Source organism: Lonchura striata, chromosome 20 (assembly GCF_050655825.1).
Source record: "Lonchura striata isolate lonStrDom1 chromosome 20, ASM5065582v1, whole genome shotgun sequence".
Taxonomy (NCBI): domain Eukaryota; kingdom Metazoa; phylum Chordata; class Aves; order Passeriformes; family Estrildidae; genus Lonchura; species Lonchura striata.
Genome location: NC_140722.1, coordinates 13,001,517 through 13,019,824, shown reverse-complemented (window position 1 = coordinate 13,019,824; position 18,308 = coordinate 13,001,517). Strand labels below are relative to the sequence as shown.

The 18,308-nt window shown below is 39.5% G+C and overlaps 1 protein-coding gene across 1 annotated transcript; it reads right to left on the bottom strand.

The window, feature by feature from the left end:
• Positions 1–3,675: 3,675 nt before the first annotated feature.
• On the bottom strand, positions 3,676–17,487 carry CTCFL (CCCTC-binding factor like). The gene is made up of 9 exons (XM_085558381.1): positions 17,365–17,487; positions 16,102–16,354; positions 14,353–14,472; positions 13,553–13,686; positions 11,760–11,880; positions 10,381–10,530; positions 9,131–9,291; positions 8,233–8,353; positions 3,676–7,117 (listed from the first exon to the last, which is right to left on the bottom strand). Exons 1-9 carry the CDS (start codon positions 17,485–17,487, stop codon positions 6,990–6,992), a joined length of 1,311 nt encoding a protein of 436 aa, XP_085414507.1. The 3' UTR covers positions 3,676–6,989.
• Positions 17,488–18,308: the final 821 nt, after the last annotated feature.

Genomic DNA, 18,308 nt, shown 5'->3' with positions numbered 1-18,308 from the left:
TAGCGAGGAAAACACAGAATTATCACCCTGTGTCCAAAGTACAGGGGCACTGCCTAATGTTGAAAGGTGGGGTTTGTTGGCTGTGCATCACTTCTTGGAAGTTTGTCCCAAAAGAACACACAGCTGTCTCACTTTGCACCAAACAAGAATGAATTTACTATCTGAATTTACTATAAACTTACACCTCTGCAAAAATGGAGCACAGTCTTACCCTAACACTATTGTGACATTTATTACCCCCACAAATTTTACTGGAGCAAAACTGCAAAATTTTGTCAGAGGACATGGCCTGGAGGGTACAGCTCATGTAAAATTAAACTATTTCAATTCACAGTCAGTAAAGCTAAATGATGAAAGAATAAACAACTCCCTTCAAGCAGCAGGACTTTTAAAATGGGATTGGCAAATACCAACTATAAACAGCTTCACAACTTTCACTTTGCAGTGAAACAGCTGATGAGCTCCTATAACAGAACAAAAAATCACCTTTTCCATAAAGGGACTTTAGTTCTCTCAGCTTACAGCTCTTCCAGAAAAAGATGTCAGTTCCAGGCTTAATTATAATCACCATTAGCTGCTACCTACCATTTAATTAGTTGGTAACAAAAGCAAGTCTCTTTCTTATCAAAGCAACCAGCAGTGTCACTCCTTTGCATTTCTCCCATTACCTGCAAATGTTGTTATGTGGACAGGACAGGGATAGAACAAATAATAGTTCAATTTGGGAAAAAAAAAAAACCAACCCCAAAAGTAAAAAATAAAATAATTTAGAGAGGCAACTCAAACAGTCAGCTACCAAAGGAGATAGAAACTAAATTCTTCATTGCCAAGTGCCAATTCAAAGTGAAAACAGATTGAACCAAAACTGTCCAAAAATGCTTTCCCATTTTGTAATGCTCACACCCCTAACGCCAGACAGAGCCCAGCTGTTTCTGAGACTGACTTCAAACAATAGCTGGGCTGTTTAAAAGTTTAAAAGCTGTTTAAAACAGGGAATGATGTTTGCCTGAAGACATACTTTATTAATGCAAATTGCTTTCAAATGCACATCCAGTTTCTAAAGCAAAACAAACCCGAGATTTTAAACCGAGTGGAAGTTCCTGCTGGAGCCATACACAACCTGCCAGCCATAATTCAGTCACCCTTTAGGAGAGAGCTTGCATTCAGGGAGAAACACAGCAAAAGGGGCCTCTAAGGTTTGTATCAAAGGAAAATGTTTTTCATTTCCTCTTCCTACTTCAGAAAGGCCTTGAGATTAGAGTCTGTGTCTCCTTTTTGGGCCTTCCAATTACCACCAGATTGCTTGTCCAGGATGCTGCACACCACTTGTGTCCATGCTGTTAGCCATGCTGCCACAGTGCCTTCCTACCAGCTTAAGCACTGACCTTTAAGAAGTTATAAATGTTATTTCAGCTTTAATATTCTGATTTTAATGTCTCTGGAAGTGATTAACAGCACTAGCATTATGTCTTTAGGTCCTTGCCTATTTGCTCACCACCTTCTGCTAATGTAACTTAATCATCACATGCTGCAGCACCCCAGGTTTCTATTTCTGGTTCAGTGAGACTGAAGTAGTAATAAGCAGAGCACACTGTGGGTTTCATTGCTCCTGAAAGCAAGAGGATTAAATCAGAGATTCATTTTGTTCCGTGTGTCATCTTTCTCATCTGTACAATGGAGACAACACAGCTATGGCTGAGAGACAGAGAGGCTTCCTCACAACAACAATTACACTCCCATCTGTTAATTTTTTGTCAGTTCTCTTTGCAGTATAGTTGTGAGATTGTTAAATAACCAAATTCGTGTAACTAATAAAAAAGTAATCATGGCAAAGATCTCCAGGAACGTGCCGACACACAGCAGACATCTTTCCCTGATCCAGACTCAGCAGTCAGCAAAAAGATTTGAAAGACAGGAAAGAGATTAGTTTGGATACAAAGGAGAGGATGGCAGGAACGTTAAGATGACAATTCAAGAAAATTTCTTGGAACGGTCACAAAAATGGAAATCAGCTGGAAATCCATCATTTCCTTGTATACTGTACAAGAATAATGCTTAGACAGTGAGTAAAGACCATTTCATGGTAAAATTTTACATCACAGCATAAGAAGTCCCAGTCCTTGTGGTGATGCTGACTGTGCACCATTTCCACATCGTTGTGTCAACACTTACCTCGGAGAACGTTTAAAAGAAATCTACTGGACTTGACAAGTTCCTCCTTTATCAAAGAGCCAGGTCACTCCTGATGGCCCCTGCCCACTTCATCTCTCCTTAAAGGACTTTCTAAAATTCACCTAACAAATGTGTTGCTTGTTAAAAGTTCTAGCATCTCTTTAAGTAAAGATTTCTTAGATAAGCTGCTTAAATTATCAACAAACAGTAACTTTCTTGGTATGTTAAAAAGATTTATCAGCAACAGAAAATATATTAACATGGTCTAGAGCAGGCTCCCTGCACCTGCCTTGCACTGGTGCCACTGACCTGAGCTGCCATGGAGCCAACTCAGCCAAAGGGAAACACAAACAAAGGCACGAGCAGGGCTGAGGAGCTGTCACAGCCCATGAAGGTGCAGGGACCGGCAGAAAATTCCCATTCCAGGCACAACAAAGCAGCTCCAGCCCATCCCAGACAAGGCAGCAGTGCACTCCCCATCCTCTCTCCTGGCTGGGGTGACAACACTTTGTGGGGACATCAGGGCTCGGGAACGTGCTAAGGGGAATGAAGAGCTCTTTGTGTATCGCCTGGACACGGCCAAAGCCACGGAGGGACGGGCCGAGGGAAACTGAGGCAGCAATTCCAGCACCTCCGGATCCTCCGGAGCTCCCGCGGCGGCGGCCCCGTGCTGCCACCTGCGGGCAGCGCCGGGAATGATCCAACCGGGAATGATCCGACACCGGGAATGATCCAGCTGGGAATGATCCGACACCGGGAATGATCCAACCGGGAATGATCCAACAGGGAATGGCCGTGGCTGGGAATGATCCAACCGGGAATGATCCAACCGGGAATGATCCAACTGGGAATGATCCAACACCGGAAATGATCCGACACCGGGAATGATCCGACACCGGGAATGATCCAACCGGGAATGGCCACGGCCGGTAATGATCCAACCGGGAATGATCCAACACCGGGAATGATCCAACCGGGAATGATCCAACCGGGAATGATCCGACACCGGGAATGATCCGACACCGGGAATGATCCAACCGGGAATGGCCACGGCTGGTAATGATCCAACCGGGAATGATCCAACACCGGGAATGATCCAACCGGGAATGATCCGACACCGGGAATGATCCAACCGGGAATGATCCAACAGGGAATGATCCAACACCGGGAATGATCCAACCGGGAATGATCCAACTGGGAATGATCCGACACCGGGAATGATACAACACCGGGAATGATACAACACCGGGAATGATCCAACCGGGAATGATCCGACACCGGGAATGATACAACACTGGGAATGATCCAACCGGGAATGATCCGACACCGGGAATGATACAACACCGGGAATGATCCAACACCGGGAATGACCGGTACCGGATCCAACACCGGGAATGTCCACGGCCAGGAATGACCAATACCAGATCCAACACCAGGAATGACCACAGCCAGGAATGACCAATACCGGTTCCAACACCGGGAATGACCATGGCCAGGAATGACCGATACCGGATCCAACACCGGGAATGTCCACAGCCAGGAATGACCAATACCGGATCCAACACCGGGAATGACCACGGCCAGGAATGACCAATACCGGATCCAACACCGGGAATGACCACGGCCGGGAATGACCGATACCAGATCCAACACCAGGAATGATCGTGGTCAGGAGTGACCACTGTCAGACCCCCACCAGGAATGACCACAGCCAGGAGTGACCACTCCAGCACCAGCACCAGGAATGAGCATGGCCAGCAGTGACCGCTCCCGGACCAGCACTGCCCTGAAATCCTGCAGGAGCTCCTGCAGGAACACCAGAGCCAATTTCCAGTCTCGGCTCCTTCTTCTCATCCCTTTGGCAGAGTCCAGGATTCTTTTGAGGTCAATTCTTCCAAATTTCAGCATGCCATTCATTCTAATTGACCCATCGCTTCCACAAGGTCACATCACATTTTAGCATCATTGAAGCTACTCCTGTGTCAAGTCTGTTTTATTACAGGGCCTAAATAGTAAAAAAAATGCATCCAAAGGCCTGGTTTTAGTCTTTCTCTGCATTTTATCAGCTGGGTCTGTGCAAAACTGTATTTCCCCACACATTAACTATTTAAAGCATAGACAATTTCAGCTTGCAGAGGAAGGTCAGAATGCAAGTTTTCTCTTCTTTCCCAAATAACTGAATTATCTCAGAACATTGTTACATAATGTTACAGAATGCTCCAGTATTGCCTGTTTCAGATATGAATAATCCCTGTGCATTTAATAACTCCTCCACAATTAGTAAATTAAAATATTTTAAATTTGGCATCTGTTCAGAATACGTATTGCTTTAAAATATATTAATACATATCTGCGGGTCTAAAATATGTGAGTAGCATAATGAAATTAAATTATCTTTGTACAATATAAATCAGAATAGTGATGCAAATATTTGCATTTGCATAGTTATGCAAACTCTTAATCATGAAGAACAATCACTGCTGTTAAAAAGCATGAGGCCACTAGGAATGGCTCCTGAGGAGGTCAAATCATTCTTTCTTGATTTCCAAAATGACACATTTATCGCTTCTAAGTACTGAAATAATCATTTGAAAGTTCAGAGATAAAAATATCTTTTATTATTATATTCACATTCCACTCTATGTAGTCTGATTTTTAGATGTCAGCACAGAATGAGTCAGCTTTGTTATTAACAATTCAAATGCACAATATATATTCAGCAAATTGATCAAGGAATGTAAACAACTTCTAAAATTAATTTTAACCAAGCAATCTGCTGCTTAGAATTTATAACACAAAGGGAAACAGCTCAACAAGAACGAAGTTAACAATATTATTTAAGCAATTATAATGAACAAAAGTATTCTTAAGTCCTGTCACTTGCAAGAACAAATTAACTTCCTAAAATTTTACCTGCATGAAAACAGACACAGAGCAATCAATATGAAACTTTATAGAAGTAACAGATCTGTAATGGAGGGACAAAATCAGTAAGGAATCTAAATTAACTCAAGCCCTCTGACTTTTCAGGATTTGCTACAAAACTGAAGCAGGTTTCTGTTACCAAAGTGGTAATTCCTGTTCATGTGTTTGACTGAGATGACTGATGAAGGCCTTTGGTGTGGTCTCTATAAATGGGATTATTTACTGTAGGACTGCAATTATCCCCTGCTAATCCTCCCTTATCTGCTCACCGTGAGCAGGGAGATACTGGGGACACTGCGTGGCACAAAGCTCCTGGCACTGCTCTGGGTCACAGAACAGCTGCTGAATTAAACAAGTTACCCTAGAACAGGCATGCAGACATGTTACCAAGTACAGGATAAAGATGCTGTGCTAATAAACTGACTGGCAAAAACTTAAAGTTCCATTTTTTTTCATTTTTCAAAGTAAAAAAGGTTAGAAGTTACTGTGAGCCTGCAGCTCGGCTGGGGTGCACAGCACAGGAATTCTCTGTCCCTGACCACATCAGCAGAACCTGCAACTGCAGCCTGCCCAACCTGCAAACCCAAACCATTTAATACTGGTCAAATGTTAATCTTGAAATTGGGATGAGGGTTTGGCATTTCAATTAAATTCAGTTCTTAGATGGCCAAATATTATTAATATTTGTTAGTTAAGCTGGTACTTATTTATAATGAAATGTAACAAAAGAATAGCTGCATTAAAGATAAATATTTTAAAAGTATTTAAGTTTTTATGAGGCTTCCAAGTATTAATTATAAATGACAAAAAAAGTGTGAGCAGTGCATAAATGGCAACTGTGATCATTGTAATGAATCATAAAAATTAATAGTACTTACTGTAATGACTCTAGTAATTATTAAGAATTAAGCCAAATAGTTCTTATAACCTAAGGAAAGTTAAGAGAAATGTGTTTGACAGTTAATTTTTTTCTGATTTTTAAGTACTCTACAAACATGAACTTTCCTAAGTTGTGCTTTATTGAAGATCTAAATAAAATCCAAGTCGTGAGTGTAGCTTGGATGTGGTGCTAAATGGAGGATCACAAACTTCCATGGGAACACCTGCAAAGCTGGTTAAAGAAAACAGATCCCACCAGCATTCAAAAAAGAATCAGCTTAAGGTCACAGAAGGTTTTACATTGTCAGAAGGTGGGGTCCTTCACACTTCTCTGCCACCCTGCTCCTGCTTCATTCTTGTCATGCTGTTCTGTCTGCCCAGCTAACTGAGCTGAGAAAAACTCAGACAAAAAATCAGTTTCTAATTACCAGTAGTATGAGGCATAAAAATTTGTGCTTTTCCACCAAATTGCGTCATGCTTTCTATTGCATCATGAATTTGATTAGAAACTAAAGTGTTTGCAGAAAGGAGATTTAGTCTATGTACCTTGTCCTAAAAAATCATTGCCTTTCATCTGCTCACCTCAGCAAATTATAAACACTGAAATTCAGGCAGCTCTCAGTGATACTGAGGGATAAACTTGCCTCAGATCAGTCTGCAATTCTGTGAGTAAAGCTGGAAAAAACAAATGCAAGGGGAAACAAGACATCCATTCTTTAATAAATAACTCTGAAATTAGCTGATTTTTGCCACTCTGTTATTACCTGTATGTAATAAATCAGGTGAAAGTTGCCTGTAACTTTCACCCTTTGCTGTGGTATTTAGGTTACACAGTAGAAACTGCAGCAAGAAGAAACGTGAGCACAGAAGGGCTCCAACAGCTTCCAACCAGCATCTTTTCAACCTTTCCAATTGGAGGTAGTCCCACACTTTTAACTGCCCAGTTACAGCTACTGAGAACAAGGAAGACCAGTCTGTTTGTGCATTATTTGTCCATCATGTTGAGGATCCATTTAATGAGTTGTTTCTGTTCTGTGTTCTCTCGGCGTGGCTGTTTCTGTCCCATCTAAACCAGGAATGATCTCACTGGCACAATGTTCATTTTTCACAGTAGAGTCATCTGGGAATAATTTCAGGGTAACTTTGAAAAAAAAAATGTTAAATATTGGGAGGATTAACCAGAAAGACAAGTAAATATTTCAATAAATTGAACAAGTATGCAATTTAATTTAGTGGAGAAAATGCTGCCAATATGCAACTACAGCACATCTTTTATCTTGAACTTTACTTGGGGAAATTAATATATCTTCTGTTGAATATTACATTACAAGCCATGTTACTGAGTTTGGTATTCTCATCAGAGGAAAACTAAGCATTTTTCTACTGGAAATTTAATTATCATATGCATCCTTTTTCTTTTTTAATTATTAGCAACAGCAAATCACTGACAGCCCCCAGTCTCAAAAGTCATCATCTGCAAAGCCACACTGAGGATCCCACAGGCCTCTTCAAGTTGTGCAAGAAATGGACAGTGATGTATAAATACTTGCAAAAAAAGTTTTGGAACAACACAGAAATTTCTAGGTTTTGTGTGAGTCAATTAATAATTGAATATTTGAATGAACAACATCTGAAGATACATAAGCACAGCTCTAGAAAATCAAGCTTTCAGATGAAGGTATTTACAAGATACCAAAAAGAAATTGTTTGCATGTAGGAAAACATTAATAAGCAGCAAAATCTAATTACTGCAAGAACATAAACACTGCAGCTGTAACACTTCTGTCTAACCATACCATTACAGCCTCACCAGTGAAAACAGAAGTGTCAATGCTAATGTAAACTCAGCTGCTGATATATATTCATTAGATTCAGAAAAGCTCCAACATTTTTTCCTCTCACCACATCAAATTTTCTCAGTGCAGATACAATCTAATACAAAGTGTGAGGTTTAGGGACACCTAGGCCTAAGGTGTATCTCCATTCTTGTCTCTCACTCCACAAAAATAATCTGAAAGCATTGCTAAAAAAGGGATTTAGGAACTCGAGCAGGGAATAGCCCAGGTTGGTACCTGTGCAGAGACCCAACTCACATGACAAGAATTTCTGACACACAGTAAAGCCTATTCACAAGTATTCTTCCATTATTAGCTTCACTCTGAAACAGCAATTAAGCAGCAGGGAAGATTCAATGCCTTAGCCTTTTAGTCTTGATTCTAATTTACATGATTAAATTCTAACTTAGTCACTGATTACCTTCTGGTTTAGCATGCTTCGGGTTCTCAGGGATTTTATTTTTGCCTTTGCTTCCTTTTCTGGGTGTAGCAGTTTTTGCCCTCACCAATCCACAATTTTCAGCACGCTTACACATATTACTCTGTTAGCATAATGAAGAACAAATATATCAATCAAATATTAATCTATGTAAGCAATTTAACAGACACAAAGCAAATATGGCTCTGACAGACAAATTCTGGAACACTTAGTGGAAGACTGACTTAGTTAACAACTTCCATAAAACTCCTGAAGATTTTCCAGAATATATATTAAAATTCTGCTTTAAAAGAACAATGCCATTTGGTGGGTATAAAATAAAATTTATCATCTTCTGGTTCCTGGATAAGCAATAAAGTCTCACATGTAAAATCTGTACGTAGAAAAAGGGTCACATTTACTTTTAAGTGTGCACGGGTAACCCAAAAAGAGAATATTTTCTCATTTCATATGGTTTTGGAGCGAGCAATAATTTCTTACTTTCCTTGCTGAACAGGTCCTATTTATCCTGAAAGTACTCTTTAAAATAAATTTTTCACTTCAGACTGAATTTATTCTGCATCACTACTGAAAATCACATTTCAGGCTCAAATGCCACATTTTGTTCTTTATCACAACATCCCTGAAAGTGACTGCTCTTACTTCACACTTCCAAGCAGTCCATGTACAAAAGATTTATCAAGAAGATAGACTCATCTTTCCAGAGTATAAATTTCCATTTGTGAAAGATTTACCCTGGAAATAAGCACATCTGCGCTATTTTAGTTGGACTACAGTCACAAAAATTTTTATTTTCTTAATATAAATATAACCCCAAAGCCAACTGTGTCTCACAACATCACCACCAGAGCGAGCAGTGTTCTCCCAGGAACTGAAATACCTGGTTACACGTGCAGCTGCACTGAGCACACCTGAATCTTTCCTCACTCCTGTGACTCTTCCTGTGCTGAAGGAAAGCGTAGCGCTCGTGGAAAGCTGCCCCACAGTCCCTGCACTTCACTGCCTCTTCCATGTAGGAATGCAGATTCCTCAGGTGGACACCTGGACAGTTATTCAAAACAACTCATTTTAATGGCAAGGTTTTTATTTTCGGAGTTTTGAACAAGAGTCGGGCTGTGTGTTGTGGCAGCACATTTCTCACACTCTCAGGATTTTTCATAGAGGTGCACAGAGAGAAATGAAAGAGAAAAAAAATTCTATTTCTGCTCCTTGTTTTTTCCTATGTGGAATGTGTTTGGAGAATTGTTTCCCTGGGGTGACAGCTTGGTTGGATTCTGGTGAGGATTGTTTGAGCCTGATGGCCAATCCAACCCAACCCACCTTGGGCTGGGCTCTCAGAGAGGGTCACGAGTCGTGGGAGAGTTAGAGTCAGAGAAAGTAGTATGTAGTTTAGTATCTTCCTTTTATGTAGTATATTAATATATTTTATAGTTATAATACAGAAATCATTGAGCCTTCTGAATTGAGTCAGACATCGTCATTTCTTCCCACTGGGTTTGCCTGCATTTACAATAGTGTTTAGCCCTGAGTAATGTAGATCTTGCAGAGGAAAGCAAAAAATAACCTTCCATGCCCTCTGCAGTGTCTGATTTTAGTTGTCTAAAATAGAAAAATTAGTTTAAGATTAAACAAAAGCTGCAGCAAGATGCTGTATCTTCCCAAAGAAATCAAGCAGTTATAAGCCTGAATCTTACTGGCTTCAGTGGAAAGCGCTTAACAAATCAAATACTTAAAAAAAAATATCCAGTTTTAACAAAGAATTTTCATGTATTTCTGGAAACTTAAAATTCTATATAGGTTTTTTTTGTTACTGATCAGCTCTACTGCCACCAACACTTCTGATAAAAGAGAAGGTCACAGTGCCACAGGTATCAAGCAAATAATAAAAAAGAAAAAGCTAAATGTTTGCTAGTTTGCATTTTAAACAAATTAAAACATCAACCACAAGGTGTCACCACATCTCCTTGCAGGAGGAATTTACCTGTAAAACTACAAATGCATTTTACTTGAAATGTATTCTGTGATAATATGAAGTCAGCTACAACATATTTGGTGAAATTTTCTGAAAATTATAGATTTCACTACTACTTATCTTTACATTTTGTTTTCAGTGTTTTCCTTTAAACTCACCCAAATCACTTTTTCGGGAAAGTAAAGTACTACAATGTGGACATTGGTGTTTTGGCACATTTTCTCCATGCTTCTGTAACACATGGATTTTCATTGTACCACTTTGAGTGAATCTGGCTTGGCAAATGTAACATTCATAGCGTTTTTCACCTATTAAAAAGAAATTAAAACAACATATGCTTAGAAATTCTACTTATTTGACATAAATTCAAATTCATACGGGGTTCAACATCCATGTTCTAACAGCAACAGTCTCCAGATCAACCAAAAGTTAATATTGGTTGATGGTGCACAAAAGGCCAAACAAGTCTCCAGAATTTTACATAACTGATTGCAATACAAAATCTTGGCTTTCTGAGTCCACAAGTCAAACTGCTGAAGCATAAAGCCATCCATGTAATTCTAAACTAGGAATCAGGGATTATTTTAAATTATCATCTATTCTTCCTTGAACACTTCATGTACACAAATGCAGAATTATCTTCAAATTTGCAAGGAAAGAAAGTCAACAGCAGTAAAATATCATGATAAGAGTGACACACCATCAGCCATTGATATTGGTGGTAACAGAAATTAGGAAGTTATTTTCCTGCATTTTTCCCCAAAAAGTCACATCAGATGTGACTAGCATTAAAAATTGGAAACTGGTACAGCTTTGAACCAACTCCAGACTGGTTCTGTGAAAGAAGTCCCTGCCAGGAGTGGGTAACACTCTTGAATTCTTCCAGTTGGACTCTTGTGGTTGATTCTCATAAAAAATAATTCCGTTTAATTGCAGCAAACTGTCTCAAGATATGAACCAATGCATGACAAGTGGGGATATTTGGAAAATTTGATTCAAACCATGCTGTCACACTCTGATTTAACCTAAAATATTAATGAGAGCACAAATTACATATCATAATTAAGCCAAATAAAACCCTGAAGTACAGGATTGATACCCACTGCCTCTGAGATGACTTCCTTGTTACAGAGTTATGACAAGAACACACTGCTTTCAACATTAAAGCAATTTAATTCTTTGTTGACCAGATCAGTTGCTGGCAATCTGGAGTCACAACAATATCCATGTTCTGAACATATATTTTAAAATCTCTCATAGATACCTCTCCATGTAAAATCAACTAATTGAGAATTAAGTGACAACTTGACCCAAAGAAAATGAAATCTTTTTCTAATGTAAAAGAAATTTAGGAGGAACATCAAGACTAACTCATGTGATTCCAACAGCCAAATCTAGAACACTGAAAGAGAACACGTTTTTACTCCAAATCACCAATTAAAAAAGGGCTAATTTTGAGGCTGAAATGAGATTGCTCTAACCCTATGAATATTAAGGAGCTGAGGCCCTGGACCTGATCATTAGCCCAGAATCCTACCTGTGTGAGTTAACATGTGCCTTTTCAGCTTGTAGGCATCTTTGCTGGCATAGCTGCACAGGTGACAGGGGTAGGGCCGCTCTCCCGTGTGCGAGCGAACGTGGCGCCTCATCTTGCTGGCCTCAGACAAGAATGAGAGATTTTCTAAAGTAACATCTACATTAGCCATATATTTCATTAAAAGGTAAGCAATTTTACATACTGTGCCTACTGCAATTGAAAACATTGCATGAATCCCAGAATTAGCACTCTCACGTCCGTGTTTTTCCCTGCACTATCAGCCTGTTGTGGTTTTAGGACACTTCTGCACTCTTTTCCCATATTATCTTACTTTCATATTTAGTGTCCACATTAGCAAAACAGGAAATTTTATAATAGAAACAAAAAAGATAAAATTTTAAAAAGAGGATGCCTACTACTGTCAGGCTACTTGGATATACCAAACATAAAATTATTTGAAAATACTCAGGAAAAGAAATGGAAGACCAAACTCATTATTCAGAGTCTATTCACCTTCAAGTACCAATGAAGTACCTTAGTTACAAAGTTTAATTCAATTCTACTTTTTTAATGCTGTTTTTCAGATACATTCTACATAAATATTGTAGGTATGTGATTAGGAGTTATCAAGTGTTCAGTTCCTCCATTTATGGACGCAATTAATGAATTCACTGCTAGATTCCTTTAAATCTACACTACTATTCACTTATATAAAATTAAATATGACTGCCAACCTTTGATACAAAAAAGTCAAGTAATTTGCATGGCAGCACTGGAGAGCTCTTTCAGCTGTCTTCATTCAGGTAAAACTTACAGAACTGTGAGTTCTGTAAGAGCAGTGAATGCTGAATAGCTCCTTATTGAAACAAGGGAAAGAATAAGGTAATTTACTATCAGCTGTCAGGCTTTTTAAAGATGCAAGCTATCAAAAATCTAATTATTAAGATAAGGTGCATGGAATAAAGTTCAGGATTGCTTACAGCTTTAGATCTGGACACAGCACAAATTCAGATACTGAACACCCACTAAACTGTGACAGTGATTCAATCACAGGTGAATTTATGAAAGCCTGTGCACCCAATTCAATTGCAATTTCCAAGTGCACCCTTAAGCAGGCTCTAAGATATTTTATTCTTGATGAAGAAAATTCTAGCCCTGGAAAAACCCATACATCATCAAGTATATAAACACAATTCATGAACTTCTTTTTAGGCATTAGCTAGTATTGTCCTACAGGACATGGAACTTAGTGTAAATGGGGACCAAAATTGCTTTTGTGGGACCAAAATCACACAAACACATTGTCCAGCAGCAATTTTAGAATAACAAAAGAGGAAAAATCTCTTCTAATGCAACTAGTTAAAAAAACCCTTAAATAATTGTATGAATATTAATTTGGAACATTTGCAAATACTACATGGACAAAGTAAGGGTTCCAGGAATTCAGGTTACTTGTTCCTTTTTTGTAGGATGATGGGGTTGAAAAGATGTGCACACAAATTAAATGTAATGCAATGTAATATAATGTAATGAAATTAAATTAAATTAAATTAAATTAAATGTAATGTAATGAAATAAATGCATGGCACCACACAGTTGTAGCCATCAGCCACCTAGCAGTAATGCTGCAGCACCATAACAGATAAACACAATCCATCAGGGTGTCCAAGGCCATCAGCAGAGCCTGGACTTCTCATGGTTAAAAATCTGGGCAAAAAATTGTATGTACATCAAAATCTTGGCACATGAAAACCTTCACACCCTCCCAAAAGTTTCAGTAAGGCTGTACTTACTTCTACACTAGAGTATTCACATATTGTGCACTTGAAAGGCTTCTCCAAAGTGTGTTTGTACCTCCTGTGTCTTGAAAGCTCCCCTCGGGTCACAAAGGCTGCGTCACACTCACTGCATTTATGGGGCTTGTTCCCTGCAACAATACACATGAGACTTTTATTCAACACTACAGCAATGTGATTTGCCTGCCTTACATCAACATGCAGAATTTTTTAATAGAACATTTTCTGATATTCTGATTTTTTACATACAAAAAATCATAGAATGATTTGGGTTGGAAGGGGCCTTAAAGCTCATTTTTTTCCACCCCCTGCCATGGGCAGGTACACCTTCCTCTATGCCAGGTTGCTTCAAGCCCTGGCCAGCATGGCCCTGGACTCTTCCAAGAATGGGGCAACCACAGATTCTCTGGGCAACTTGTGCCAGTGCCTCACCACCCTCCCAGTAAAGAATTTCTTCCATATATATGTACACAGTAAATTTATTATAAACACAATTTATCACTTTGCTTCATATGTTTATATAGCAAATGAAAACATCACAGAAAATTCTATTCTGCATGTAGTACTGAAGCACAGCTGACAAGAATTGTAAGAATGGTACTTAACAAAATAAACAAATACACACACAGAGTTCCTAACTACAGACCATGTCTTTTCAGTGTGGAACACCACAGAAAATCAGAGGAAATTCTGAGCATAAAATGATCAAAGAACACAGCTCTAAGGCAAAGCCACTTGCCTCCTAATTCAGTTTTGAAGACAGTAAGTAGCACAAAGTATTTTCAAGCCTCAGGTACCTGTATGTGCATTCACATGGTTATGCAGCAGAGCTGCTCTTTGGAAGGCCTTCGGGCAGAGGTGACACACGTGACGTTTCTCATCCGAATGGGTTCTCAAATGACACCTTGATAGCTTGGCTGAGGTATGTGCAGAAAATGTGCAGAAAAAACAGTTGAAACAAAGATACATTTACACTGTACGTGCCACAAAACAATGACTTTACTTTTTCAAAAAATGGTAATGATTTCCAAAGAGTCCCTTTAGCCTGGGTAAAACTATTTCAAAATTCTGCATCAAAGGATTCATTAAGACTTAAGTGATTTGCCCCCAAAATTGTATTAATTGTTAGTGATACAGTTTAGAATCTAATCCCAGGAAAACTAACTCCTACCCTTGCCCTCACCACCATGACAGGATGAGATTTCCTCTCTCAGTACCATCTTTAAGACTTACAACCTGTGCAACAAATTTCTTGATAACAACTGTATAATTAGCACTAAGTAAGTTTATGCAAAGATTTGGAAATGGCAGGTTAAGCTATTCCCAGCTTTCTGGTGCTCCTGAATCTATAAAGTGCATATAAAAAAATCGTGATGGGAAAGCCTCTTTAAGATTACGGGTTGAATTTGAAAGGAAAAAATCAGTTCTTTGGAGAAATCATAGGATAAAGTTCGGGGCACAAGAGTAATGAATTTCTTTCGAGACTAACAAGTTAAGATTAAACGTGCAACACTTCCAGTTATGAAGAAGATTTGAAACTGTGAAATGGCAAATACGTCATATTTGAAGAGTCTTTCCAGAACAGTTGTCTCAGCTCCCAAGTGTGCTCTCTGTAATGATTTTCATGCTGAGACCAAAATGCATTTTATACAATGCTTTATACCACACAGAGATGTGCAGATAACACTTCACTTCAGTAAAAGCAAACAAAACCACTTTATTGTCATTTACTCATTACGGATTCATGCCCACACAAAGGAACATTGTTAGCTTTGTTAAAACTGCTCAAATGTTCTTCCTCTAAAAGCTGTAACTGAAACAGGGGACATTAGCAATTTGTACAGTATCCATAGAGAACCCCAGCCAAGATACCTTAACTTCCAGATACAACACACACATTTACAGACTCAACATCATTGATGTCATCCAATTTTTACAGTACACACACAGTTTCTAGGGAAACAGATGCTTATCTGTTCTCTTCTGAGTCAGTCCTTAACTTCTGTAACATACTTTCAGATTTCTAACATCTTAAATCAGCCATTTTCTGTTACTCTTATTTAGGCTCTGGGAAAGGCTTTGCTGACAGGTATTGATTGATTGGTAAGTGCCCACCACCCTCTGCTAGCAATGTGGAATCACTCTAAGCTCAACCATAAACCCTCAAACAAGCACATTTTGAAGCTGAATGAGTGGATCAAGACACTAAATAAATTACTAGGTTTATTCAAAGGCATTTATACAATATTAACTTTGAAATCTCCCTGGAGGTTTCAAATACCGCACGCTGTTCAAAAGACCATTAATTTCTAAATGCCATCCAAAATGTCTCTCCTGAACACAGGGCAGATGACATCAGCCTGAACAAGATCTTTGAGCACTTAGGGATGAAGGTATCTTCTTCAATTTTCCACAGAATGTTAAGACTTAACCTAATCTAAACAATTACCACTGTGAGTATTTAATGCAAAACTTCAACCTCAGTTCAATATCTTATTTAACATGGCTTATCTAAAACTTAACTACAAAGATTATTAACTTTTTACCTTTTTCCTGATTTGGAGCACAAGCCTCAAATTTTAGATTCCTGAGATTTATTACAACTGTTTGTTCTGATGCAGTTGGATATTCCTGCTCTTCACTTTCATTGAATAAGTCTGACAAATCATCACCCCCTTTGCAGCTCTGACTCTCTGTTTCCTCAACAGTGGAAAAAAATTCCTTTCCTTCCCCCTCTTCAGATGGGCTCAGTTGCTGGATGTTATTTTCAAATGCAATGGCATCATTATCTCTGTCAATCTATTTTAAAAAGGAATATGTTTTACAACTTTCTCAATTAAAGGCAATTGCTAGCGGCAAATCAACTGAGCAGTCAACAAAATGCAAGCCACCAATTCGTTCTGATTTTCAGTCTTACATGTGATGGACAAAATTTGCATTTAGCATACAGCAGCCTAACTGGCAAGTTACAATTAAGTAAGAATAATTACTAAAATTATGCTCTCCCTCTTCAAAATTTTATATAAAATTTCAGAGAATCATTTTAAGACTGCAGCACTAAGAACACAGAAACACATATCTTTATATTTGAAAAGATTTTAAATTTCATTTCAGTACTTAAAAGAAAATGAGGTGTATACCCCAGTTTTTAACAAATTTAGGACTTCTGCAGGCTAATTGTAATGCCTTCTTTGTCATATAGCAATTAACCAGGTTGTGATACTTCTTGCATTAGCTTGACTCAAATATGGCAATATGACCTACCTCAGAAATTATCTAGTGATGCATGAATTTTATAAGAAAAAAATGTAGCATTTAATTGTAAAACCAATATAATAGCTAGCACAGAACAAAAGAGAAGTGTTGCATGTCCTTTTTAATAAAATTAATTTCAAATTGGACTGTATTACATAACCAGCTTTAACAATGACTGAAGGATTGAACTTAATTGAATTAAGGAGAAAAAGGGAAATCCTGTAATGCCACTTAAGAGACGGAGGCTATCAAACAAATAGTGCCAATATGACGAATTAAATTAAAAACTTGTCTGAATTTCAACAGTTAAATATCATCTCAGTATCTTCTTGATAATCTGGGTCTTCCAATTTAGAATATTCTCTGAAATTAGAAAGTCTAAACTTCTAGTTTGTCCTTTTAAAAATGAGATTAAATTCTAAAAATATGTACAGGGGACTGGATACTTAATCACAAAAAATAATATTAATGCTTAAACCAGAACAAATCAGTGTGATAGTAGAAGCTACCAGGGAACAACATATCTCTAATTCCACCTTATCCAGAACTTGTACCTCCATCAGGAGCGTGTCTGGTGGTTTCTCTGTCGCCTGGCTTCCTGCACTCATTTCTTGTCCTTCTTTTTGCAATAGACAGATCTGCAGCAGCTCCCAGTCATGGAACGCCATGCATGTCATGGTACCGGGCTGAGCCCGGGCAGTGCCCCGGCCTGGGCAGGGCCCTGCAGGCTCCCTGCACACACAGGAACACGGATCAGGACCCTGCTGGCTCCTTGCACATACATGGACACGGATCAGGGCTCTGCGGGTTCCCTGCACATGCAGGGACATGGATCAGGGGTCTGCAGGTTCCTTTCACACACAGGGACATGGATCAGGGCTCCCTGCACACACAGGGACACGGATCAGGGCTCCATGCACACACAGGGACATGGATCAGGGTTCTCTGCACACACAGGGACACGGATCAGGGTTCCCTGCACACACAGGGACATGGATCAGGGCTCTGCAGGTTCCTTTCACACACAGGGACATGGATCAGGGCTCCCTGCACACACACAGGGACACGGATCAGGGGTCTGCAGGTTCCCTGCACACACAGGGACACGGATCAGGGCTCCCTGCACACACAGGGACACGGATCAGGGTTCCCTGCACATGCAGGGACATGGATCAGGGGTCTGCAGGTTCCTTTTACACACAGGGACATGGATCAGGGCTCCCTGCACACACAGGGACCAGATCAGGGCTCCCTGCACATACAGGGACACGGATCAGGGTTCCCTGCACACACAGGGACATGGATCAGGGCTCTGCAGGCTCCTTTCACACACAGGGACACGGATCAGGGCTCCCTGCACACACAGGGACACGGATCAGGGCTCTGCAGGTTCCTTTTACACACAGGGACACAGATCAGGGTTCCCTGCACACACAGGGACACAGCTCAAGGCCCTGCAGGCTCCCTGCACACACACCCGGCTGTGGGCTCGGTGTTC